General features: G+C 40.1%; 1 protein-coding gene across 2 annotated transcripts in view; it reads left to right on the top strand.

Moving 5' to 3' along the window:
• Positions 1-27998, top strand: part of THADA (THADA armadillo repeat containing) — a 360995-nt gene that overhangs the window by 60207 nt on the left and 272790 nt on the right. For both annotated transcript variants that reach the window (XM_066267026.1, XM_066267025.1), the window contains exon 22: positions 8301-8410. In XM_066267026.1, coding sequence (XP_066123123.1) covers positions 8301-8410 — 110 coding nt within the window. The remainder of the gene's footprint in view (positions 1-8300; positions 8411-27998) is intronic.

Raw genomic sequence — 27998 nt, 5'->3', positions numbered from 1 at the left:
GTTTTGAATAAAAAATAGCATTCAGTTTTTCTGTCAAGTATCAGTTTCTGGTCTAATGAGGTTTAGTCATTTTTCTATATTACTGTTCACATGGTGACCTCATATATATAGGTTTGAGAAGAAATGAACAACTGAATGGTCAAGAGTGTTTGTCACTGCTCTGTTCCGACATTGCAAACCTCGCTTTCTCTGGAAAACTTTTATTCTTGATCATGCTGACTTTAAAGAAATGCCTCAGTTTAGGAGCATTTAGTCAATAAAAAACAAAAGTCATCAAGAAATTAGTGTTGCCTTACCTGTGGTGTTGCAGTGGATAAAGCATTGACCTGGAATGCTGAGGTTGCCGGTTTGAAACCCTAGGCTTGCCTGGTCAAGGCACATACGGGAGTTGATGTTTCCTGCTCCTTCCCCCCTTCTCTCTCTCTCTTTCTGTATCCTTCTCTGTCTCTCCTCCCTAAAATGAATGAATGAATGAATAAATAAATCCAAGGATAAAAAAAAAAAGAAATTACTGTTAATCATATTACTAGAATTGTGTTTTTAAACATAAAATTTTGCTACATGAAATTCCTTTAAATTAAAAATACTCCCATTACTTAAAACCTTTTAAGAGTTAAAAAATATAAATGGGGCCCTGGCTGGTTGGCTCAGTGGTAGAGCGTTGGCCCAGCATGCAGAAGTCCCGGGTTTGATTCCTGGCCAGGGCACACAGGAGAAGCGCCCATCTGCTTCTCCACCCCTCCCCCTCTCGTTCCTCTCTGTCTCTCTCTTCCCCTCCCATAGCCAAGGTTCCATTGGAGCAAAGTTGGCCCGGGTGCTGAGGACGGCTCCAGGGCCTCTGCCTCAGGCACTAGAATGGCCCTGGCCACAACGGAGCAACACTCCAGATGGGCAGAGCATCACCTCCTGGTGGGCATGCCGAGTGGATCCTGGTTGAGCACATGCAGGAATCTTTCTGGCTGCCTCCCCACTTCTAACTTCGGAAAAATACAAAAAATTAAAAAGAAAAACAAATATATATATATATATATGACAAGAATGTAATTTACATTGGAGTGTCTGGGCCATGCCTAAGGTCCACCTTCCTTCCAAGGGCATAGTTGTCCTGGCAACACTAGATTTTTTGTGCATCTAGTGCCAAAACTTAGAATTTAAAAGTCAATACCTTAGGTGAGGGTGCCTATAACAGACCTGCAGAGCAGAGCAGAGGCAGTGAAGCAACTCGTAGGTCGAATGCTACCCTTTGTGGAGGAGGATGTAGAATTTGAATTTCTTATTCCCAAGATCAGTAATAATTGTGATCTGCTTTTCTCTATCAATGGATGAAGGAGGCTGTTTCCTACATCCTAAAATAGCAATGTACACCCTTATGCTTCTCTTAATCTCTATTTTTCCTTCATTCTTTTTTCCCCCCATTGATTTGAGAGGTGGGAGGAGCAAGGGAGAGAGAGAGAGAGAGAGAGAGAGAGAGAGAGAGAGAGAGAAGCATCAACTTTTTGTTCCACTTAGTTGTACACTTATTGGTTATTCCTTGTATGTGCCCTGACCGGGGATCAAACTCCCGGCCTTGGCACACCAGGATGGCTCTCTATCCACTGAGCCTTGGCCAGGGCTCCCTTCATTTTTGAAAAACTAGTGAAATTCTCTTATAATTTGATGTCTCAACTGTAGTTGACAGGGGATTTCTTTTATAGCCCAGTTCCTTTAAACTCATCCTTACGGTCCTTTGTTAAAGGGGTGATCACTTAAATACCACGTCCATAAGTATAGTTTCTAATAGGCCAGCAGGTAGTGAGATTACAATTTGGAGATTTGTGTTGCTCTTTGAGAACTGGTGCTCATTTATAATTCTGAGTCTTCAGTGCTGTATTCACAAACTATTAGAGCTGGAAGGATCACAGAGATGATATTATCCAGCTCCCTTGTACGAGGGGAAACTGAAGCCCTTGGATGTTACCTGGTTTGCCCAAGATCACAAAGCTGGTTTGTGGCAGCTCTGGGACAGGGACCCAATTCTCCTCCTTTCCAGCCTGTGTTCTGACACTGCACAGTGCTGTCTTTGTTCCACACTGCTCATTTAATTTTTCTTTAAATTTAATTTTCCCTACTTCCCATACCCAACCAAATTTTTGCAAACAACAGGACAGTAAGGCCACTTGCTACTGAACTTTTTAGCAAATGATTCATTTCTCTAAATCACTTGTCAAGCAGTGTGTCCTCTGCAGTTTCACCAAGAGGAAAATGTGTCCATTCAGAGGCATGTCTGACTTTCCTCCTGCGAGGTAATCACGTAATGAAAGGTTCTTTCATAATGTCCCTGTACAAGAGGCAGAGATAAAACCAGCTTTGAGGGATGTAAGTCGAGACCCTTAAAGAGTGAGCAGTGCACGCAACCTTATCTCACAACTTCCTGACTGGTGTGTGTCTAGTTTTTAAGCTGGATGATGTAGAGCTTTTGCTTGATATATTTTGTTGGTCTTCTTTCCATGGGATATCAGATACCCAGTGCCTGCTAATTTGTTTTAAACAACTTCCCTACCTGGTGTATCAATTCATATGTAGTTCCCCTAATAATCCCAAAAAAGAAGTTTTGGGGTAGATTTTCAGGCTTCTTTCCCCTATATAGTAATTACTGTCACAAAAATCACACGAATAAAAATAATTGCCAGCTATACAGAAGAGGGTATTTTGTAACCAAATTTAGATTCTGTTGTTATTCTCATGATGCTCATGACCAAATGGGTTTATCTGTTCCCTCAGGTCTTTTGTTGCTGCTTTAGATTTTCTGAGATGGACTACAAAATGGAATGTGTGTTTTATTACCGTTCATGAGTCTGAAAGACAGTGTCTTTTACTTTGCCAAGAATTTTTTTTAATTATGACCAAGTATTCATTGAATTGTACTGAACGCAGGTTACCGTTTTTAAGCTGTGGCATGAAGGAAAGCACATTATTTAGTCACCTATTTATTGATTGTCGTACTCCAAGGGTATCATGAGAATAAAAAGAAATATCATATGTGGTTCTCCGACCTCAAAGGCCTAGAAATATAATATAAAAAATACAAGACAGAAAATCTGGCTAAAGTACAATAGTTAAAATGGCACACAGTTAAGAATGTGCTAGAAAGCAAAGAATAAACATTCTAGTAAGAAGATGTCTGAGTCCATAAAACTATTATCTTTATTGTTATTTTGTAAGAGAACAATGACTAGAATTGAATTTTGAGAATAGAAATCAGTGTCCCCCCCCCCTTTTTTTAACCTTAATTCCCTTTAAAAATCCTGAGAGCTATGTTATTTATTAAGAAAATATTTTGTGGCCCTGGCCAGTTTGCACAGTGGATAGAGCATTGGCCTGGGGTGCGGACATCGAGTTTGACCCCTGGTCAGAGCACACATGAGAAGCAACCATCTACTTCTCTCCCTCTTCCTCTCCCACAGCCAGTGTATCAGTTGGTCTAGCATTGGCCCTGGGCACTGAGGATAGCTCGGTTGATTTGAGCAACGGCCCAGATGGGGGTTGCCGGGTGGATCCTGGTTGGGGCACATGTGGGAGTCTATTTCTCTATCTCCCCTCCTCTCATTTAAAAAGAAAAAAGAAAAACTTCTGTAAAGATGTCACCTATTTTAAAAGAAAGCGTTTTATAAACTGTATAAAGAACCTTAGTCGCATCTAATAAAAAGACAATTGAGTTGGTGTTTCAGAGGACATTTTCATTTTTAAAATTAAATTTTAAGATTCTGTTTCCTATTTTGACTATTGTTATTAATTTTTGTAAGTTGTTTGCATCAGAACTGTTCCCTGTAGTCTGATTATCCAGTGGAAGGGTGTGAGCATGGTCCTTAGACCACACTTCCCTGCTGAATTCTACATGTTGTAATGAGGCACATCCCTACCTTTCTCCGTTTTCTAGCACAAAACTTTGAGGTCATTTAGCTAGATTTGCTAACCCTATCCTATGTATTCTGTATTTATTCATATAAAAAGACCCAGTCAATTGTCTGGCAGGTGGCAGGTACTTAATAAGTATTTATTCATTCATTCTAGCCGCCCAACTTCTTTCCATGTTTGTTATCCTCTTCCATTCTGGTCTACCAGCTATATCCTGTTTGACATCTAGACGTGAAACTTCTTCTAATAATTTATTCCAATACAGAAGGATCTTTCATTTCTTGGAGCTGTTGAGCTTCATGGGTACCACCCAGCTTGTTGGTTTTCTCTGGACTGAAAGCACCTTGAGGACAGACCTCTTGTTTTTCCTTTTCTAACTATCCTAGCACTGATCGGCTAAACATGTGGCAGGTGCTGAGGGAGTACTTACTGTTTGAGAAACAGAAATTTTACACTCTCTTCATAAGCCTGAGTATTCCTAGTTAGGTTTGTTGGGAAGTTAAGTACAAAATGAAGTGAGGAAAAACTTTCTGCCCCTCACTTGTGACCCTAGAACAGCGGTTCTCAACCTGTGGGCCGATGGCTTTAGGCGACCCCTGTGTTTTGGTTGTTCGACCCCTGCTGGGGTCGCGACCCACAGGTTGAGAATCGCTGCCCTAGAGTCTCATTTTTTTTCCCTGAGGCCAGGACTACGTAGAGTTGAGGTCCACTCTTGAAGACCTTCCACTGGCTAAACTTCTGAGGGCTTTGATTTTATTGTATGCTTTTTGGTTTAGGCCCCTTTGATGGGAGCTAGGATAAAGGAGACAATGAAAATATAATCTTTGTTTAAGAACTAGATTGTGCACTGTTGTTGAGTCCACAGAGAAGCACTTTACCAGTAAAATTTATGTTTTCCTGAAGGATATTTTGCTATGTATAATATTTTGAAAAAATTTAAGGAAATTAGAAAAAACTCTTTTCTGTGACTTCATGTTTTTATTTTCTGTGGCTTAAACCACTTTTTAGAGATCTGTTATTTCTATAATAATAGAAATGATGGTTATAACAAGTTAGCCAACTGGTGTTTTTCTGGTATCTTTTTTAGGATTATTGATCTTTGGATCTATCTTGTCAGTTAAATTCATATTTAAGGCTCAACAATTCTGTTCAAAGTATGTTATGAGATGACCATATTAAAGATTAAAATGATAAGAGTCTGATGATTGCTTTTGACAACTTACAGTATATGGCCTTGGCCTTTGAAAAATCAAGAGTATCATTGGATCTTTTTTTTTTTTTAATTTTTAATGAGAGGAGGGGAGGCAGAGAGACAGACTCCTGTATGTACCCCACCAGAATCCACCCAGCAAGCCCACTAGAGGGCAATGCTCTGCCCATCTGGGGCCATTGCTCTGTTGCAACTGGAGTCATTTTTTAGCACCTGAGGCGGAGGCCTTGGAGCCATCCTCAGCACCTGGGTCTAACTTGCTCTAATCAAGTCTTGGCTACAGGAGGGGAGGAGAAGAGAGAGAGAGAGAGAGAGAGAGAGAGAGAGAGAGAGAAGCGAGAGGGGGTGGAGTGGAGAAGCAGATCAGCACCTCTCCTGTGTGCCCTGACTGGGAATCGAACTTGGACTTCCACACACCAGGCTGATGCCTGAGCCAGCCGGCCAGGGCCTCATCAGATCTTTACCTGAAAACTTTAGCTGAAGAACACGATATGTCACCCTTTGGGATATTAAAGTGTTAGAATTTTAAAAATTCTATTATATGCTGCCTTTTTGGTTCTTTGTTGGTTTTATATTGGATTCTTATTTTCCTAATGTCTCTCTCATTGTGTCTCTATACTCTAATATATTTTGAGTATGGACTATGTCTTTATTTTTCCTCTGTTTGAAAACCCAAACAGAGCTCATTTTGAACTGAGTTGGATTACAAATTATGAGCCTGTTCTGAGCTTTTTTATTTATTAACTCATTTTAATTTATAGCCTATAAGGCAAGTTCTGTTATCCCCAGTTTATAGATGAGGAAACAGAGACACTTGCTAATGCCACATATTTAAATGCTTCTTATACTGTATCATCTCTAATGCATTCTGAACACTAATTATATAGTTGCTGATGAGGTAAAAGGTGCTTTTAGGTAAGCATGTCCAAGACATTTTGAATCAGCTTGTCTTTTCACCATAATGTGGTCTGCTGGGGAGACCTATATCTTCATGTTATAAAAGTACAGTCAGTCCAACCATTTTAAGAGTTAACTTTGTACATAACCTCTTCAACAACTAGTGTTAGTCATGTCTTCTTTAAAATAAATTGTCACCCTGGCTGGTTTGCCCAGTGGTAGAGCATTGGCCCAATGTGTGGAAGTCCTAGGTTCAATTCTCAGTCAGGGCACACAGGAGAAGTGATCATTTGCTCCTCTACGCCTTCCCTTCCCCCTTCTCTCTCTTTCTCGTCTTCTCCTGCAGCCATTGCTCAAACTGTTTGAGCAAGTTGGCCCAGGCAGGTGCTGAGGGTGGTTCAATGGCCTCGCCTCAGGCTCTAAATTAGCTCGGTTTCTGAGCAACAGAGCAATGGCCCCAGATGGGCAGACCATTGCCAGGTAGGGAACTTGCAGGGTGGATCCCAGTTGGGGCATGTGTGGGAGTCTGTCTGTCTGCCTCTCTGCCTCTTACCTAATAAATAAACAAATAGATGAATGAATGAATAAATGGTCATATTTGTTATTTGTCTAAGTTTGCATGCAGAAAGGTAACATATAGGAAAGTTATTGGATAGTATTTTGGAAAATTCCATGATTCAAGTGATGCCTGTCAATTTTCAGAAGGTTCTTGACGCTAAATCTTGCCATTCACATTTATATATCTCTAAAAGGCATTTATTGGGAGTTATTTAATGGGTTGGAGTTTCATTTTAGGACAATGCAAATGTTCTATAGGTGGATAATGGTGATGATTGCTTGACAGTGTGAATATACTGAATGCCACTGAACTGTACCCTTAAAGATGGTTAAAATGGCCTGGCTTATAGCGATGCAATGGATAGAGCAGGGGTCCCCAAACTTTTTACACAGGGGCCCAGTTCACTGTCCCTCAGACCATTGAAGGGCTGGACTATAAAAAAAACTATGAACAAATCCCTATGCACACTGCACATATCTTATTTTAAAGTAAAAAAACAAAACGGGAACAAATACAATATTTAAAATAAAGAACAAGTAAATTTAAATCAACAAACTGACCAGTATTTCAATGGGGACTATGCTCCTCTCACTGACCACCAATGAAAGAGGTACCCCTTCCGGAAGTGTGGTGGGGGCCGGATAAATGGCCTCAGGTTGCCGCATGCGGCCCGCGGGCCGTAGTTTGGGGACCCCTGGGATAGAGCATCAGCCCGGAATGTTGAGGTTCTTGGTTAGAAACCCTGGGCTTGCCCAGTCAAGGCACATACCAAAAGCAACTATGAGTTGATGCTTCCACTCCCCCCACTCCTGCCTTTGTTTCTCTCTCTTTCTTCTTTCTAAAATCAATAAATATAATCTTAAAAAAAACCCCAAAAGATAGTTAAAATGGTAAATTTCATTACATATATTTTAACCATAATAGGTGTGTGAGGATTGTCACCTTGCATGATTTGCTATTGGTGTTGAATAATATGTGCTAACAAAGAACAGAGTGATGTTTGTGAGGCTGGCATAGGGAGGCAGTTCTGATATAACAGTTCAAGATGGCCCACTCTGGAGCAAGACTGCCTAGGTTATGTACTGATTCTGTGACTTTTGTGTGTGTGACCTTATTAGTTACTCAACCTTTCTGAGCCTCATTTTCCCCATCATAAAAAAGAGGTAGTCGGTAGAGCGTCGGCCTAGCGTGCGGAGGACCCAGGTTCGATTCCCGGCCAGGGCACACAGGAGAAGCGCCCATTTGCTTCTCCACCCCTCCGCCGCGCTTTCCCTGTCTCTCTCTTCCCCTCCCGCAGCCAAGGCTCCATTGGAGCAAAGATGGCCCGGGCGCTGGGGATGGCTCTGTGGCCTCTGCCCCAGGCGCTAGAGTGGCTCTGGTCGCAACATGGCGACGCCCAGGATGGGCAGAGCATCGCCCCCTGGTGGGCAGAGCGTCGCCCCTGGTGGGCGTGCCGGGTGGATCCCGGTCGGGCGCATGCGGGAGTCTGTCTGACTGTCTCTCCCTGTTTCCAGCTTCAGAAAAATGAAAAAAAAAAAAAAAAAAAGAGGTAGTAGTACTTATTTCATGGATTATTATGAGAGTTAAATGATGTAAAAATGCTTAAAATACTGCCTGTCACATAATAGATGCTGTGGATGGACATCTCACTACCCCTGAATTCTTTGTGATATTATTGACATAAAACACCTGTAAATGTAAGCATAAATTGAACATTTATTTTTCTATTTTGTTTTAAAGGTAAAAGAAATAGGAGAACACTTTAAACAACATCTTTTACAGTCCAGACACAGAGGAGCATTTGAACTGGCTTACACTGGTTTTGTGAAACTCACTGAAATACTAAACAGGTAAAGCAAAACAAACAATCCTTTTGTGTACATTTTAAAAAAGACTAAATGTACCAATCATGTGCTTGAAGTAGAATTTCGTTGTGACTTTTGATGTTTCAAAGAATAAGACTTAATTGGCTTCAAACTCTTGGAAGAAATTGGTTTTTGGGTGTTTTTTTTTTGGAGGGGGTGTTTTCATTGTATGATGTTCTGCAGACAATTGAGTGAAAAGTCCAAACCAAGTTGCTCTCTCATTGAAAGGTGATTTGAAGCAAACTCAGAGATTTTGCTAAAAATAACTCTGAAGTTACCATTTTTTTTTCTTTGAATGAAATGACTATTTTGTCTGTTTGAAGATTACTTGGCATATGGAATAAAATGAGCCCTCCAGGTTTTTGGATTGTGTGTATTACAGACAAAGAAACACAAGGATTTTGTGGAGGGTTGTTTTTATAGTTTTATCTTATAGAAAAATTTAAAATAACAGTAAATACACCAAAAAATATAAAAGATTTCCCCCCCTTACTTGGAAAAATATTTAGGTAGATTTCATAAATTTAGCCAAATGACTTTTGTTGTGTTTTTTTTTCTTACTTTATAGGTGCTGATAATTTCATTCATTCATATACTAGATTTCCTCTAAAGAGCTTCTGAGGAAACCTTAAATTAGTTAATGACTAAGTGTTCATGGCAAGTGTTCTCTAAATAAATGGTAGTATTTTCCAGGAAAACATTCCCATTGCCTGGAAACTTTTTGAAATGAAGACGAGTTCTGCCAGCCTTGTAGCCTCAGCAAACATTTTATTTTGGGCTGTTAGATACTCCTTGAATATTTTTGACACTTTTTTTCTTTTCACACTCCTGGTAAAAATATTTATAAAACATTTTGGCAGTTATGGGCTGCACAGAATATCTTTAAATGATACCTAAAAAAATGTTCCTGACATTAAACTACTGATCTTGAAAATATTTTATTACCTTTTCAACTTTTTCTTTCCAGTATAGACATGACTTAGGAATATTTTTTTTCTCACAACACAATGTACTTCATTCTCTTAAAATCAATTTATAAATATACATTGAGCACTAGCTGTGTGCTTAGTACTGTGCTTGGCTTAGATGATATAATACTTTTTTTTTAAAACTTTTTTTTTTTTGTATTTTTTGTATTTTTCTGAAGCTGGAAATGGGGAGAGACAGTCAGACAGACTCCCGCATGCGCCCGACCGGGATCCACCCGGCACGCCCACCAGGGGCGAAGCTCCGCCCACCAGAGGGCGTCGCTTTGCCGCGACCAGAGCCACTGTAGCGCCTGGGGCAGAGGCCAAGGAGCCATCCCCAGCGCCCGGGCCATCCTTGCTCCAATGGAGCCTCAGCTGCGGGAGCAGAAGAGAGAGACAGAGGGGAAGGAGGGGGAGGGGGTGGAGAAGCAAATGGGCGCTTCTCCTATGTGCCCTGGCCGGAATCGAACCCGGGTCCCCCGCACACGAGGCCGATGCTCTACCGCTGAGCCAACCGGCCAGGGCCAATACTTTTTTTAATAAGACAAGGTTCCTGTTCTTAAAGAGCATATGGTTTAGTTTGGGAATAAGCAGGATGAAATTGAAAATATTTAACAAATGTTATGTCACGGATGCAGACTGGTCAGAACAGACATTGGCTATAAGCACTAACATCACTATATGTACAGGTGTGTGTTAGCTGAATACCAACCTGGAAAGTGAGACCCACATGTTTGAACAAGATAAACAATCCAGAATAATTGTCAATATTGGGGTGAAATGCATAAATTATGTAGGAATATCAGAAAAAGCAACAGGGATAGGCTGGTAGGTCTTAATAGAAGAGGTGGAATTTGTGCTAATGAATAAGGTTTAAGTAAATAGGAAGAGAAAGAAGGAAGCATGTGAACAAATGTCAGAGGCTAGAATCAGCATGACATATTGTTAGGTGAATAAATAAGCCAGCCTTATTGTAATGGTGATGGTGGAGGAGTTGACTAGACAGTATCATACAACAGGATAGATTGAGACCGAATTATGGGTACCTAGAAAGTAGGTTTGCTGTAATAGGGTTGGAATGAGACATTGAATATTGTTTATTTGAAATAGATAATTGGAGGGGAGGCATTGTAGAATAGAGAAATAATGTTAGTGTATGACACAGCTCTTAGTTATATCCATTTCGCTTATTGGCAGTGATATTGTATGAAAGTTAATCTTAGCCTCTGATCTCTCCATTTCTGTTGTGAGGAAAATTTGCTCTATTGACAGATCTCTCTGACTTTTGGTTTGGGAATCAACTGAAATAGATACATATTTATGAAGACCCTTTTGCATTGTAAAACGTTCTATAACTGTGAAACATTGTGAGATCGATGTTGGTTGGGATGTTGGTGTGTAAAAGTAGTTTTTTTGGTTGGAAATTTTAAGGTAGATAGATGGTAATGACAGATTGTAGTGAGGAGAACCTGAAATAAGTTATAACAGCTTAGATCTTAGATGATGAGTTTCCTCTGTGATGGTGGCTCTGGGAATGGAGGTAAAGAAGTGGCATCTCAGTTAACATCCAGCCCCACATAGTAAGAACTCCGCACATGATGTTTGGAATGCTTAGAAGGAAAGCTATGAACATATTTTATATTTCGTGATTTAATGTGTCAGGAGTTAAAGAATACTCAACTGGGTGAGTTTTTCTTCTCAGGGTATTTACTGGCTTCGGTTGATGTCATTAAATTGGCAAATGAGCTGGTCAGGAGAGTCCAAGGTAGCTTTGTTTACATTTATGTCACCTTGTTGGGATAGCCAGAAGACTGAGCCTAGTTGGGACCACATGTGGCCTCTCAGCATGGCAGTCCTAGGGTAGCTGAAATTCTTCATAGGGCAGCCTACATCCTCCACAGAGAATATTCCAGGAAAGCCAGGCAGAAGTTGTGTATTCTGTTCTGACCAGCCTCAAAAGTCTCATATCATTGCTTCAGTCACAATTCTTTTGGTAATGAGCGAGTATTGGCCAGTCCAGATTCAAGGGGAGAGGAATCAGACTCTGCCATTTGATGGTGAAGTAGTAAGATCACACTGTAGAAATGTATGTGAGATGGAAGATATAGTGGCCATCTTTGATAAATGCAGTCTGCTACATGAACCAGCTGAATGTGAATGATGGAGGTCACCAGGGAGTCTTCAGCTGTTCCTGTGCTTTAATTCTTGGTGACCATAAATATGGGTTTGACATTAGCAAAGACAGGGAAACTGGAAGAGGGAATTAGTTTAATAAAAATGAATAAATTTGTGTGTATTGAGTGTAAGATGATGGTGGCATATCTAGGTGGAAATATTTAAGTCAGAACTCAGAGGTAGGACCTTAGTTTGGCTGGTATAACAGAAACAGAGATGTAGATTTATGAGTTATAAACTCATAAACATCATAGTTAATAAAACTGCAGTCTTTAGGGAAGAATGTAAAAGGAAAAGAGAACAGCCGACCAAGGACAGAAGCTTTTAGACAATTGTACTGTGTGGTTGAATGGTACAGATGAAGGCACTCCAAATAAATGGGATGGGGAGACTAGACAAGCCCTAGGGCCGGGTATCTCAGCCATTCTCATGGCTGTCAGTACTGGATTTTAACCAAATGTTGTGAGTTCTCAACTGTTGATTCCAAACCAAGTGGTTTTTGATCCCTATAGAGACATTTCTGACTTAATGAACAGAATGTTTTGCAGAGAACATCTTTACAGTATATGTGGCTTCCTTTAGTTCAGTTTTTTTTTGTTAATGTGTTTTTTCTGGATCCTTTTGAAAGCTTGTTATAAGCTCTGAAGTTATGAAAAAGTTAAAACATTTGCAAAAGAATTTGGGGCTTTCATGAAAATCCACTAAAATGGAGGCCAACTGCTGGCCACCCCTTGAACTACAGCTGTGTTAAGGCGGAAAGCACTTGAAGAGATTAATGAATGAATAACTGAAGAGTTAAACATGAGCCACATTGTTTGAATTGGTTTTCAATAGGATTATTCAAAATGTCTTTAAATGTAAACTGACTTTACTACTGAACAGTTTATTAAACAATTCACTGTTGAACTAATTAACTATTCACTATTAAACAATTATCTAAGAATAAATAAGGAGGAATACTTCCTTTTTCTGGAAATTACTTTGAAAGCAACACTTACACACAATATATGTATATTGAGTTAATTTTCTAGAACTTGATTTTCTTAAATGGTGCTATTTAGAATTTGATGAAATATTTATATTCTCTTTAAAAAACGTAATTACCAGCTTATGCCTATGCACAAATAAGCATTTGATTGAAGTGGTTAAGAACATTAAAGTCGTAACTCTAATAAATTCAAGTTTCTGCTGAAATTCATATTTGCTTGTTTACTCTGTGACCTTAGTATTTTAAACTGTGTTTTCAATGAAAATGAGCAGAATCCTAAACTAGGGTGGTAAGCCAGGGAATCTAGTGTTCATTTGTCTAAGGATAAATTAAAAGCTTAATTTAAGGTAACTAAATTACTGACTACAATTCTAAATCTAGAAGGGAATTTATAAGTAATTGATATTGTCTTACTCTTCATATATTTGAATTGCTCTGCTAATTGAAATGTAGTTTAACCAAGTGGTCCCCAACCCCCGGGCTGCAGACCGGTACCAGTCTGTGGGCCATTTGGTACCGGTCCGCAGAGAAAGAATAAATAATTTACATGATTGCTGTTTTATTTATATTTAGGTCTGAACGATGTTTTATTTTTAAAAAATGACCAGATTCCTCTGTTACATCCGTCTAAGACTCACTCTTGACGCTTCTCGATCATGTGATATATATATTTATATATATTTATCCGTCCCACCCTAAAGGCCGGTCCATGAAAATATTTTCTGACATTAAACCAGTCCATGGCCCAAAAAAGGTTGGGGGCCACTGGTTTAACCTACAAATATTTATTGCAGTAATTACAATAATTTTCACATAATTGGCTTGAAAAACAAACTGCTAATATTTGACAGTTTTTGTCATAAAATGCTAGTGTTGACTCATAGATGTCAACAATCATGGTGGACCGGAGTAGTTTAAACATGTATTTAAACTTTCCTTAATTATAGCTACTGTGGTTCTAATTCAACAGGAAATTTCTTACAAACAATTGAAATATAATAATTAAAAAATAATTTCCCTTACTGAAGAATGAAAGACCAAGTCTTTGAAAAATATTCAATTAAGCAAGAAAGAAATGTAGGACATATGTATGAGATGTGGAGGAAAGGTCATTCAACTCTAAATGAAGGAATATATCTTGTCTGAACCTTTATTCTCATCTCCTTTGGCAAATATGTTTAACAAGACACTTTTTTATTTCTGAGTGTCCTATGAATTTTATTTGCAATATTAATAAATAAAGAATAACTAAATGATGCACTCTGAAAAGCCATATTAATTCTTTATATTTTGAGAAAATTCCTTAAATTTTCCATTTCTCTTTTGAATGAAAAGGATTTGGGGACAACTAAGATGCCTTAATATTTAAATTCTAAATACTTGTGGGCCCTGGCCGGTTGGCTCAGCGGTAGAGCGTCGGCCTAGCGTGCGGAGGACCCGGGTTCGATTCCCGGCCAGGGCACACAGGAGAAGCGCCCATCTGCTTCTCCGCCCCTCCGCCGCTCTTTCCTCTCTGTCTCTCTTTTCCCCTCCCGCAGCCAAGGCTCCATTGGAGCGGAGATGGCCCGGGCGCTGGGGATGGCTCTGTGGCCTCTGCCTCAGGCGCTAGAGTGGCTCTGGTCGCAATATGGCGACGCCCAGGATGGGCAGAGCATCGCCCCTGGTGGGCGTGCCGGGTGGATCCCGGTCGGGCGCATGCGGGAGTCTGTCTGACTGTCTCTCCCCGTTTCCAGCTTCAGAAGAAAAAAAAAAAATTCTAAATACTTGTGTCTTTGGTTTGTGACCCCTGAATTTATACTTTTAAGCCCACTCCATAATTGAGTCAGCCATCACCTTCTTTCTGGAACTTTGGATGTTCGGGTTTATAGTTCTCATGGTAATACTGAGTCACTTGCACATAACAAAGGAATCTTGTTTTCAGTGAGTAACTTCTACTTCAGCTTTGTTAATAAAGTCCCAGAGTTTTTAATATTATGGTAATTTTTTTCTCCTTGATCTCAAGTCATGATTATATTAAATAGTAAGAGAATCAACAAGCTGGTACATTCTTCTAACAACTTCTTTTAATCTACCATATTTTGCTCTTCCCCCTATTGCCTTCTGATTGGTATTTCAATTTAGATTTGGCTATCATTATTGCCTGTGCCTATAGCCAAGGCTTTAAAATACCCCCTAAAAAAAAAAAAAGAAATGGGAGCAGAGAAAGGCCACATGGAGGAGGCCAGGAGAAGCAGCCAAGATGGCAGCGTGCTGAAGGAGAAGCCAGTTTGTGCAGAGGGAAGGAGATGGGGAACAGAGGTGAATAAGTCTGGTGAGCTAGAAACCTTTGATTCTAGGAAACTCGGATAAGTCAGTAGCTTTGTGAGCACTGAATGAGTGGGTTTTGGAGCCTAGTGTGTGTTTTTACTTGCCCACCAGGTGCAAGCTAGGATTAAAGCTAATGGCCTACAAAAAAAGAAAAAAAAGAATACCCCCTGATGTTTTAGCCTGCAGTAACCCTCACGTGTTTGAGGTGAGAGAGGTTAAGATGGCTTCTGTTGATAGGTAGTATTCTCACTGGATCTCATATGGTCAGATCATTTTTCAGGCTTAAAATTTCTCCATGATTCAGGGTTTTCTTTAAAATGTGCGTACACATGTATACAACCTTTCTACACATCTGTCACTGTTTATTTTAATTTAAATAATAAACATAAACTCTGAAATAATAAACATAATACTTAACTAAAGAATTAATGGAGTGGAGAATTTAGCTTATGAAATAATTGGAGATTGGGAAAATCTTTAAGTTAGGAAAAAATAAGCATATTGAATGAGCTTTAGGAAATGAAGGTAACATTTCTTAATAATAGTAGTATGACTAATCAGAACTCAACAATAAAATAGCCCTGTGTTACCATACTTAGGTGGTTGGATGAAGCCATTGGAAAACCACTTTGTAGTCAGTGAACCTGACTTATTGGCACAAAATTGTCTAATGACCAATTAGTTGGGTATACAGAATATGTAATTTGATTTCAGTCTGTAGGTTTTATGCTTATCTTAGAATACTTACCCACTACGAATGAGATAGCTTTGTGGATAGAAATTGGACTAATCTGTTTACAGAACAATAATTTGCTCTAGTGATCTGCTTAAGACAGCACAAAGGCCTAGACACCAGCTATGGCCTGGCCTGTTCATTCCTATTACTTTTAGTAAGAACTCAGGCCATAGCACTTAGCATCAGAGTGGGGGAGGGGGCTCAACAAAACCCCTCCCTCTTTTCTGTCAGCCCCTCCTCCCTTCTAAAACATTTCTACTACTTCTTGACTGTGATGAACAGGAGAATCAGAGTGGTCTGATTCCTTCCACACCCCACCCTTAACCACATCTCCCTTGGAGTGTAGAAGGAAGACTATTGAGATATAGGTATAAATTCAAACTGTTTAGACACTAGGAAAGCCATTCATCCCTCTGGGCTGCTGTGTCTTCTGAGAAAATGAAGTGTTCAGCTTTCTAAGCCTACTTTCAGCTCAGCATCCTGCTCATTAGACAATGCTGCTTTCTAGCTTTTGATTTGGAAAGTTTGGGGACTTGGGGTTTGAAAGATTGAGGGAAGTTGGATACATTTTTAATAAACTTCCCTTAGAACTGGTAAACTGATCTCCTAGGAGTATTTTGTGGATTAATGACATTTAGTGAGAGTTGTTTATGAAGAACCATGAATCCCTTATAAGAAAGTTCCAGTTTTTATGATGTACTCAAAGACTAAAGACACTGTGTATTTTGTATTAATTTGACATGGTAGCGAAATAAAACAAAAGAGCCTTCAGACAAAGAGGATGTCTGCTCTCTTAGTGGCGAGGCACACACTAACAAAAGCCGGTTGGAATTCCCCGCGGCTCTGGCTGGTGACTGCATGGAGCTGGCACCAAGAACCAAGCACTTCCCTAGTCAGGAACCTTTCCCTTTTCCTTGCTGACCCCTGGATTGTGTGATGAGGAACCAAAACAAACAACTAGAGTTTTTCACATTGTTCTTGGGAACCTTATGTGATTCCATTTTTACCTCTGACTTTCCTTCATTATCATAAACACCAGCAACTCTGGAGTTTTGAAATCACTTCCTTATAAAGTAATCATTCCTTGCTGGGGTGTAAACAGAAGGTTCATTGACTAGTCAGAACTCTAGGTTAGGCTATTGTGTTTTTACAGGCACAATGACTTCACAGTTGTGAAGCCTTAAAGTTCCAGCCCTCCTTTTTTACACCTAGTTTTGTGATTATTTGCCTAACTGAAGGCACAATGAATGTGTAGCAGCCAGCACCAATGCTAGTTGGTCCTTATTTACTAATGCAATAAAATGTTTCTTCAACATCTACTGTGTACTGGATCAGTGTTAGAAATTCCCTGTTTGACCACTGAGAGAATGATGTAGTAGGCCAGAGTTGCTCTGAATCTAGAGACAGTTGTCAAGGTCTGTATTTGAAACTTTAACTCTGCAGACCAGTAACTTTCAACCAGTGTGCCACGGCACACTGGGTGTCCCAAGAATTTTTTAAACATGCAATACCTGACTAGTCAGGGGCACTGACCTCTTTTCCTTTTAGATTGTCAAATAAAAAAATGACAATAACCAACATAAAAATAGCCATCTAACGTGAGTGGATCAAAATGAAACCTATTTTTTCTTTGTCAGTTTGGCAAAACATATAACATGTATTTTTGGTGTACTGCAGAATTTTAGAAATTAGTTTATGTGTGCCATGAGATGAAAAAGGTTGAAAATCACAGCTCTATGCCTAGGAGAGTCATGTGAAAGAAGACCTGAACAAGTGCAAAGGCTAGTATGGGGCCATAATGAGTTTTGTGGGTTTTTTTGTACTTTTCTGAAGTTGGAAACGGGAATGCAGTCAGACAGACTCCCGCATGAGCCCGACCAGGATCCACCTAGCATGCCCACCAGGGGGCGATGTTCTGCCCATCTGGGGCATCGCTCTGCCGCAATCAGAGCCATTCTAGCGCCTGAGGCAGAGGTCACAAAGCCATCCTCAGCGCCCGAGCAAACTTTGCTCCAGTGGAGCCTTGGCTGCGGAAGGGGAAGAGAGAGAGAGAGAGGAAGGAGAGGGGGAGGGGTGGAGAAGCAGATGGGCGCTTCTCCTGTGTGCCCTGGCCGGAAATCGAACCCGGGACTCCCGCATGCCAGGCCAACGGTCTACCACTGAGCCAACCGGCCAGGGCCCCATGATGAGTTTTTATTTACATTCTAGGCACTGAGAAATCAAGTGATTTGTCCACAGCCACGTATCTAGTTGGTGACTGAGCCAACGCTGGAGTCAAAAATGTTTTGGAAATTTCATTCTGCTTCAGATTAGCAGTTCAACAAAAACTTATTATCAACTGTTTTATATAGTAATTTGTGATAGGTAGGCATTATAGAAGATAAAATATTATTAATAATACATGGTTCTTAAAGGAACTCCCAGTCTAGCATTTTAATTTGGGGAATTAGAAAAATAAATTAGATAATTTGCAGTGCAAAAAGACCCAGGAAAAGTTTTAATTACTGAGTGTGTATCCCAGGTCATGGGAAGAATAATTAAAGCCATTAACAAAAAAAGCAAGGCAAGAGAAGAAGGACCTCAAGAGAAGGAGGATAATTCTTTAGACATGTTGAGTTTGAGGTGGTGGTGGGAGGGTGCTCAGAGAGCTAGCAGACAACTGGAAATACAGGTCAGGAGATTGGAAGAGAGAGATCAGTGTTGGAGACTGTGACCTGGGATTCCCCCAGTTTTATAACACTGGAGATCCAGCATTCTGAGAAACCCCTCTGTTCCAGGCAGACAGGGAGAGTTAGTCACTCTGGCTGGAGGTATGTATTTGAGAGTCAGCCATACAGAGGAAATAGTTGAAGCCACGAGCCCGGAGGAGATCTTTTAAAGAGCCTTAAGAAAGAAGGGAAAAGGTTATAACCTTGGGTTAAATGTTGTATTTGTTAACATTTAGAAACATGGTCATTTGAAATAGTTTCTACAACATGTTGACTACTGTACACACCTCAGTTAAATAACTCTTGACACAAACCTGAGTGCTATACTGGGCTTTGAACCTAGTATTAGGTTTTGCTCTCAAATCTTGGGGAAAAAATTATCTCTTAGGGTAGCATTTAGGCTAAGAGAATTGATTCTGATATGCTATCTGGGGATTTTAGTAGAAAATATCTTTTTAAGAGATTCTGAATGTGTTTATACCTGTTTAAGGAAGGTAAGGAGCTGAATCACCTGCTGGTTCTAATGGTGGCACTTCCTGTCATTGGAAATCCCTTTTGTTTATACTTTTCTGGTTACTATACCCTCTTTCTTTATCAACCTGTGTTTTTGTTTTTTTTTTACTCATTTTTATTTTTCCATTATAGTTGGCATACAATTTTATATTAGTTTCAGGTGTACTTAGACATTATATAACTTATTAAGTGATCATTCTGATAAATCTTGGACCCATCTCACACCATATATAGTTGTTACAATATATTCCCTATACTGTACTTTACATCCCCATGACTATTCTGTTACTACCATTTGTACTTCTTCTTTTTTTGTGTGTGTGATAGAGAGAGAGAGAGACAGACAGAAAGAGGGACAGACAGGAAGGGAGAGAGGTGAGATGCATCGATTCTTTGTTGTAGCTCCTTATTCTCCTTAGTTGTTCATTGGCTGCTTTCTCATGTGTGCCTTGACCTGGCGGGGGGGTGCACAGCAGAATGAGTGACCCCTTGCTCAAGCCAGCAACCTTGGGCTCAGGCCAGTGACCTTGGGCTTCAAGCCAGCGACCTTTGGGCTCAAGCCAGCAACTATGGGGTCATGTCTATGATCCCAAACTCAAGCCAGTGACCCCGTGCTCTAGCTGGAGAATTCATGCTCAAGTCGGATGAGCCTTGATCAAGCCACTGATCTCGGGGTTTTGAACCTGGGTCCTCTGCGTCCCAGTCTGATGCTGTATCTACTGAACCACTGCCTGGTCAGAAGCCAATTTGTACTTCGTAATCCCTTCACCTCTTTCACCCAATGGACCAACTGCCCTCCCCTCTGGCAACCATCAAAATGTTCTCTGCATTTATGACTGTTTCTGTTAAGCTTGTTTATTTTAATTTTGTTTTAATTGTTGATAGATACATATTTATTGCCATTTTATTTTTCATATTTTTATCTCTTCTTATTTTTTATCTTTCTCTTCCTCTTTTTTCTTCCTCTTCCCTCTCCTCCTCTTCCTCCTTCTTCTCTCCTCCTTCCCTTCCTCCTCCTCTTCTTTCACTTTCTTCCTCCTCTTCCTTCTCCTCCCCTTCCTGCTCCTTTTCCTCAACTTCTTCCTTCTCATCCTCCTTCTACTTTTTTCATATTCTTTTCTCCTCCCTTTAACATTTTATGTAATACTGGTTTGTTGCTTATGAACTCCTTTAGCTTTGTTTTGTCTGGTATGCTTTTATATGCCCTTTGATTCTAAATGATAGCTTTGCTGGGTAATCTTGGTTGTACATTTTTGCTTTTAATCACTTTGACTATTTCTTGCCAATGCCTTCTAGCCTGCAAATTTGCTTTTGGAAAGTCATCTGACAGCATTATGGGAGCTCCCTTGCAGGTAACTAAGTGCTTTTCTCTTGCTGCTTTTAAGATTTTCTTTTTGTCTTTAACCTTTGCATTTTAATTATGATGTGTCTTAGTGTGAACCTCTTTGGGTTCATCTTGCTGGGGACTTTCTGTGCTTCCTGGACTTATATATCTATTTCCTTTACCAGATTAAGGAAGTTTTCCATTGTTATTTTCTTGCTCTCTTCTCCTTTTGTCACCCCAATGACATGAATGTTGGTATGCTTGAAGTTGTTCCAGAGGCTCCTTGCACTATCCTTATTTTTTAAATTCTTCTTTATTTTTGCTGTTCTAATTGGGTATTTTGTATCCTTGTATTACAAATTGCTGTTTTGATTCTTGGCCTCATTTGTTCTGCTGTGGATTCCCTGTAAATTATTCTTAATTTCAGTTAGTGTATCCTTCATTTCTGACTGGTTCTTTTTTATGGTTTCCATGTGCTTTTTTTATGCTGTTGAAGTTATAAGTTCATCTGCTCTTCCCTAAGTTCATTGAGCATCCTTATAACCAGTGTTTTGAATTCTGCATCTAGTAGATTGCTTGTCTCTATTTTATTTAGTTATTTTCTGTTCTTTCATTTGGGACATGTTTCTTTGTCTCCCCACTTGGCAGCCTCTCTGTTTTTGTTTCTGTGTATTAGGTAGAGCTGCTACATCTCCTGGGCTTGGTAGAGTGGCCTAATATAGTAAAGTGTCCTGTAGAGTCTAGTGGCACAGCCTCCTGATTCACCTGAACTGGACACTCCAGGTGCACCCGCCCCCCTCCTGTGTGGGCTGTGCCTACTTCCTGTTGTGGTTGAGCTTTTTTTTTATGATTTTAATTTATTGTTTACATAGATTCAAATGTCGCACCAAATATATCTGCCCCCACCCCTTTGTTCTCAGCACCCCCTTTGCTCCCTCCCTCCAATGTCTTCCCCCCTTCCCTCCAGGATTTGGTGTTCTCTATAATACTGTGTTATGCATATATAATTTCACTAATCTCGTTCCCTTCTCTAATCCCATCTTCTCTTCCATTTTCCCTCTGACCACTTTCCCTCTGGTCCCTTTGATCCCACCTCTGCCTCTGTTCCATTCCTCAGTTCACATTGTTCATTGGATTCCTCAAATGAGTGAGGTCATATGAAATCACTTAGCATGATAGTTTCCAGGTCCATCCATGTTGTTGCAAAAGATAAGATTTTCTTTTTCCTCACAGCTGCATAGTATTCCATTGTGTATATGTACCACAGCTTTTAATCCACTTGTCCACTGATGGACACTTGGGCAGTTTTTCAGATCTTGGATATTGTAAACAATGCTGCAATAGACATGGGGGTACATTTCTTCTTTTGAATCAGTGATTTGGTATTCATAGGATATATTCCTAAAAGTGGGATAGCTGGGTCAATGGGCAGTTTGATTTTTAATTTTTTGAGGAATCTCCATACTGTTTTCCACAGTGGCTGCACCCAGTCTGCATTCCCACCAGCAGTGCAGGAGGGTTCCCTTTTCTCTACATTCTTGCCAGCACTTATATGTTGTTTTGTTGATGAGTGCCATTCTGACTGGTGTGAGGTGGTATCTCATTGTGGTCTTAATTTGCATTTCTCTAATGATTAGTGATGTTGAACATTTTTTCATATGCCTAGTGACCATCTGTATGTCCTCTTTGGAGAAGTATCTATTCATTTCTTTTGCCCATTTTTTTATTGGATTGTTTACCTTCTTGGTGTTGAGTTTTACAAGTTCTTTATACATTTTGGTTATTAACCCCTTATCAGACATATTGGAGAATATATTCTCCCATTGTGTGGGTTGTCTTTTTATTTTGTTAATGGTGTCTTTTGCTGTGCAAAAGCTTTTTAGTTTTATATAGTTCCATTTGTTCATCCTGTCCCTTATTTCACTTGCCTGTGGAGATAAATCAGCAAAAATATTGCTATGAGAGATATCAGAGAGTTTATTGCCTATATTTTCTTCCAAGATGTTATGGTTTCACGACTTACATTAAAATCTTTTATCCATTTTGAGTTTATTTAGAGAATGGTGTAAGTTGGTGGTCCAGTTTCAGTTTTTGCAAGTACCTGTCCAATTTTCCCAGCACCATTTATTAAAGAGACTGTCTTTACTCCATTGTATGCTCTTACCTCCTTTGTCAAATATCAATAGTCCATATAGGTGTGGATTTATTTCTGTGTTCTCTGTTCTGTCCCATTGATCTATATGCCTGTTCTTATGCCAGTACCAAGCTGTTTTGAGTACAATGGCCTTGTAGTATAACTTGATATCAGGAAGTGTGATACCATCCACTTTATTCTTTGCTGAGGCTTTTCGTGTTCTTTTTTTGTCCCGTATAAATTTTTGGAATATTTGTTCTATATCTTTGAAGTATGCCATTGGTATTTTAATAGGAATTGCATTGAATTTATAGATTACTTTGGGTAATATAGACATTTTAATGATGTTTATTCTTCCTATCTATGAACACGGTATATGCTTCCACTTGTTTGTATCTTCCTTGATTTCCTTTATCAATGTTTTATAATTTTCTGAGAACAAGTCTTTAACCTCTTTGGTTAAATTTATTCCTAGGTACTTTATTTTTTTGTTGCAATAGTGAAGGGGACTGTTTTCTTAATATCTTTTTCTGACAGTTCATTTTGGTGTATAAAAATGCCACTGATTTCTGAATATTAATTTTATATCTTTGCTGAATTTATTTATCAGGTCTAGTAGTTTTTTGACTGAGACTTTAGGGTTTTCTGTGTATCATATCATCAGCAAATAATGATAGTTTTACTTCTTTTTTTCCAATTTGGATACCTTTTATGTCTTCTTCTTGTCTGATTGCTGTGGCTAGGACTTCCAGAACTATGTTGAATAAGAGTGGTGGAGGGAGCACCCCTGCCTTGTTCCTGATCTTAAGGGGATTGCTTTTAATTTTTGCCCATTGATTATGATGTTGGCTTTGGGTTTGTCATAGATATCCTTCATCATGTTGAGGTATGATCCCTGTATCCCCACTTTGCTGAGAGTTTTGATCATAAATGGGTGCTAGATTTTACCAAATGCTTTTTCTGCATCTATTGATATTATCATGTGGTTTTCATCCTTTCTTTTGTTTATGTGTTGAATCACATTGATTGATTTATGAATATTTTACTAGTCTTGTCTCCTCAGAATGAATTCCACCTGATCATGATGTATGATTTTTTTTATGTATTACTAGATTTGGTTTGCTAATATTTTGTTGAGAATTTTAGCATCTAAGTTCATCAGGGATATTGGTTTATAATTTTCTTTCTTAGTTGTGTCTTTGCCTGGTTTTGGAATCAGTATTATGCTTGCTCATAAGAGGAGTTTGGATGTCTTCCCTCCTCTTGAATTTTTTTGAAATAGCTTGAGAAGGACAGGAGTTAGTTCTTCTTTGAATATTTGGTAAAATTCGCCTATGAAGCCATCTGGCCCAGGACTTTTGTTTTTTGGGAGTTTTTTGATAACTGTTTCAATCTCATTTGATGAAATTGGTCTGTTTAGGTTTTCTGATTCTTCTATATTGATTTTGAAAAGATCATATGTTTCAAGGAATTTGTCAATTTTGCCTAGGTTGTCTAATTTTATGGCATACAGTTCTTAGTATTTTCTTATAATCCTTTGTATTTCTGCTGTGTCAGTTGTTACTTCTCCTCTCTCATTTATAATTTTATTTATTTGAGTTCTCTCTTTTTTTCTTGGTGAGTCTGGTTAAAGGTTCATCTATCTTGTTTACCTTTTCAAAGAACCAGCTCTCTGTTTTATTGATCCTCTGTATTGTTTTTTTAGCCTCTATGTCATTTATTTCCACTCTTATCTTTATTATTTCCTCCCTTCTATTTCCTCTAGGTTTTACTTGCTGTTCTTCTTCTAGTTCTTTTAGCTCCAGGGTTAAATGGTTTATTTGAGCTTTTTCTAGCTTCTTAAGGTATGCCTGTAGTGCTATGAACTTCCCTGTCAGGACTGCTTTTGTTGTGTCCCATTAATTTTGAGTTGTTGTATGTTTCTTTTCATTTGTTTCAAGGAAATTTTTGATTTTTTCCTTGATCTCATTGTTAACCCATTCATTATTTAATAACATGCTATTTACTTTCCAAGTGTTTGAGAGTTTTTCAGTTTTTCTATTGTAGTTGATTTCTAGTTTCATGCCATTGTGATCTGAGAAGATGCTTGATATGATTTCAATCTTCCTAAATTTATTGAGACTCATTTGTTATCCTAACATTTGGTCTATCCTAGAGAATGTACAATGAGCACTTGAGAAGAATGTATATTCTGCTGCTTTAGGGTTAACGGTTCTGAAGATATCTATTAAATCCAGCTTATCTAATGTGTCCTTTAAGTCTGCTGTTTCTTTGTTAATTTTCTTTCTTGAGGGTCTATCTATTGATGTTAGTGGGGTATTGAAATTCCTTACTATTATAGTATTGCTGTTGATCTTGCCTATTTTGTCCATCAAAGTCTACTTTATATATTTAGGTGCTCCTATGTTAGGCATGTAGATATTTATAACGGTTATATCTTCCTGTTGGATTGTTCCCTTTATCATTATATAGTGACCTCTTTATTTCTTTTTCTTTTTTTTTTTTTTTTGTATTTTTCTGAAGTTGGAAACGGGGAGGCAGTTAGACAGACTCCTGCATGTGCCCGACCGGGATCCACCCAGCATGCCCACCAGGGGACAATGCTCTGCCCATCTGGGGCGTCACTCTGCTGCAACCAGAGCCATTCTAGCGCCTGAGGCAGAGGCAACAGAGCCATCCTCAGCGCCCGGGCCAACTTTGCTTCAATGGAGCCTTGGCTGTGGGAGGGGAAGAGAGAGACAGAGAGAAAGGAGAGGGGGAGGGGTGGAGAAGCAGATGGGTACTTCTCCTGTGTGCCCTGGCCAGGAATTGAACCCGGGACTCCCTCACGCCAGGCCGACACTCTACCACCGAGCCAACCAGCCAGGGCCTTTATCTCTTACTATAGCCTTTGTTTTAAAGTCCATTATGTCTTTTATAAGTATTGCTACTCCAGCTTTTTTTTCATTTCCATTTGCATGAAATATTTTTTTTCCATCCTTTTACCTTTAGTCTATGTGCATCTTTTGTTTTAAGGTGTGTCTCTTGTAGACAGCATATGTATGCGTCCGGTTTTCTTATCCATGCAGCTACCCTATGTCTTTTGATTGATCATTTAATCTATTTACATTTAAGGTTATTATTGATATGTAGTTGTTTGTTGCCATTTTATTCTTTAAAGCTGTATCCTTCTTTTGCAAGATTCTTTTCCTCCTTTGATCTGTTTACAACAGGCCCCTTAACATTTCTTGCAGCATTGGTTTGGTTGTAATGAATTCCTTGAGTTTTTTTTGTCTGGGAAGCTTTTTATTTCTCCTTTAATTTTAAATTATAGCCTTGCTGGATTGAGAAGTCTTGGTTGTAGGCTCTTGTTTTGCATTACTTTGAATATTTCTTGCCATTCTCTTCTGGCCTCTAATGTTTCTGTTGAGAAGTCAGATGTCATCTTTATGGAGGTTCCTCTCTAGGTAATTGACTGCTTTTATCTTACAGCTTTTTATATTCTTTCTTTATCTCTTAATTTTTGTATTTTAATTATGATGTGTTTTGGTGTGGGCCTCTTTGAGTTCATCTTTAATGGGACTTTTTGTGCTTCTTGAACTTGTGTAACTTTTTCCTTCATTAATTTAGGGAAGTTTTCATTTATGATTCCTTCAATTAGATTCCCTATCCCTTGATCTTTCTCTTCTCCTTCAGGAACCCCTATGATGTGGGTGTTGTTTCTCTTCATGTTGTCACAGAGCTCTCTTAGAGTTTCCTCAGACTTTTTGAGCCTCTTTTTTTTTTTGCTGTTCTGCTTCTGTGCCTTTGTTTATCTTGTCCTCTAAATCGCTGACTCAATCCTCAGCTTCATCTTCCTGCTTTTAATTCCTTCTAGTGTGTTCTTCATTTCTGATATTGTATTTGTCATTTCTTACTGGTTCTTTTTTATTATTTCAATGTCCTTGTTGATACTTGCTGTCTCTTTATTTAGGTGCTCGTTATGTCCATCCATTGTTGCTCTAAGATCTTTGAGCATCCTAACAATCATTATTTTAAACTCTTCATCCAGTAGTTTGGTTATTTCCATCTCATTCAGATCGTTTTCTGGGGATTTCTCTTGTTGATTCATTTGAGTTGCATTTCTCTGCCTTCCCATTTTGTCTGTGTATAAGAAGGGTGTGGCCACAGGAGTCTAATGGATATGGTCTGTCTGCAGGCCTGCCACCCCCTCTGCCACTGCCTCGGATGTTTGTACACGGGCAACGCTGGACTGCCCTTGCGGTTGCTATAGCTTCTGCCTCACCTCCACAGGCAGGACTGTGTTTGCGTGCCCTGGCTGCAAGCCTTGGCTGGCCCTCAGCCTCCGCCCCTTCCCTGTGGGTGGGACTGCACTCACATTCCTGGGCTGCAAGCCCTGGCCAGCCCCCAGCCTGTACCCCACCCCCCATGGGTGTGACTGCATTCATGCATTTGGGCTGCAAGCCCTGGCCGGTTCCCAGCCTCCACGCGGGACTGATCTCTTGCATCCAGGCTGCAAACCTTGGTCAGCCCCCAGTCTCTGCCCTGCCCCCATGGGTGGGACTGTGCTCACGCACTGGAGCTGCAAACTCGGCCAGTTCCCCGGCTTCTGCCTTGCCCCTTCGGGCGGGACCAGTCTCACACGCCCAGCCTGCAGCTGTGGGTTGGACTGCTTTTGTGTGCTCTATCCACAGCTGCGGCCAGCCCCCCAGCCTCCTTCCCCTCGGGCAGGACTACACTCACTCTTGGGCTGCAGCCTTGGCCAGCCCCTGGCTTCCACCCCTGCCAACGGGACTGCGCTCCCGCCTCCTGCCGCTGACATCCTCCAGCGAGCACACAGCAGTGTGGGGGTTGTGTTGTAGCTCAGTTCTCAGCACTCAATACTGTATCCCTGATGGCTCCCTGCTTCTAAGCAATTCTTTGCTCTGACTGCAGCAGGAGAGCTTCTGTTTGGCTGGTGACCTGCTTCCCTTTGCTGGTATTGCTGGTTCTAGGAAAAATATTCACTTTAGATTTGGGTAGTGACTCAGCCCAGGGGTTAGAGTGGTTGTCCCTCAAAGTGTTTCTCCCTGTGCCTCCTAGATTACACTCTCTTCCTGCTACTCTGGTCCTCTCATCTCTCCCCATCCCCTGGAGTCCCAGGTGAGTGGTTGTGAAAGAGGTTTTCTGTGTGGTCCCTTTAAGAAGAATCCAGGGTCTGAGAAATCTGTCCCTTTCTCACAAACAGTATCCTGGCTTGTTTCGCAGCTAAATACTGGCTGTATGCCTTTTCTAGGCTCTGGGGCTGCAGGCTGGGGCTTTGGTCCTGGGGCCCAAGACCCTCCCCTCTCTGGGAAACAACCTTCCCGCCAGTCCCGCGAGTCTTTCCAGGCTGCCACTTACTCCGGGGAGTTGGGCAGCCCTCTCCGCATTTCCGCTTTTCCTACCAGTCTCAGTGTGGCTTCTTTGGTGATCTTTGGTTTTAGATTCCTCTTGGTTTATCCCAAAGTTGGTTTTTCCAGATGGTTTTTCTTAAAATTAAGTTGTAATCTACTTTGGTTCTGGGAGGTAGAAGTTGGAACGTTCACCTACTCCATTGCCATCTTGCCGCCCACAGATCTGTAGTTGAACTTTGATTGCTGTTGGCACATCAATGGGAGGGACTTACCCTTCAGGTCAATTGTCTACAAGGACTGGCTGTGACCACCATGAAAGACCAGCTATTCAGGGGCTGATCCCATGGAGCAGGACTTATTTTAGTG

This window comes from Saccopteryx bilineata, chromosome 3, assembly GCF_036850765.1.
Source record: "Saccopteryx bilineata isolate mSacBil1 chromosome 3, mSacBil1_pri_phased_curated, whole genome shotgun sequence".
Classification (NCBI taxonomy): Eukaryota; Metazoa; Chordata; class Mammalia; order Chiroptera; family Emballonuridae; genus Saccopteryx; species Saccopteryx bilineata.
This window is presented reverse-complemented; position numbering and strand designations above follow the sequence as displayed.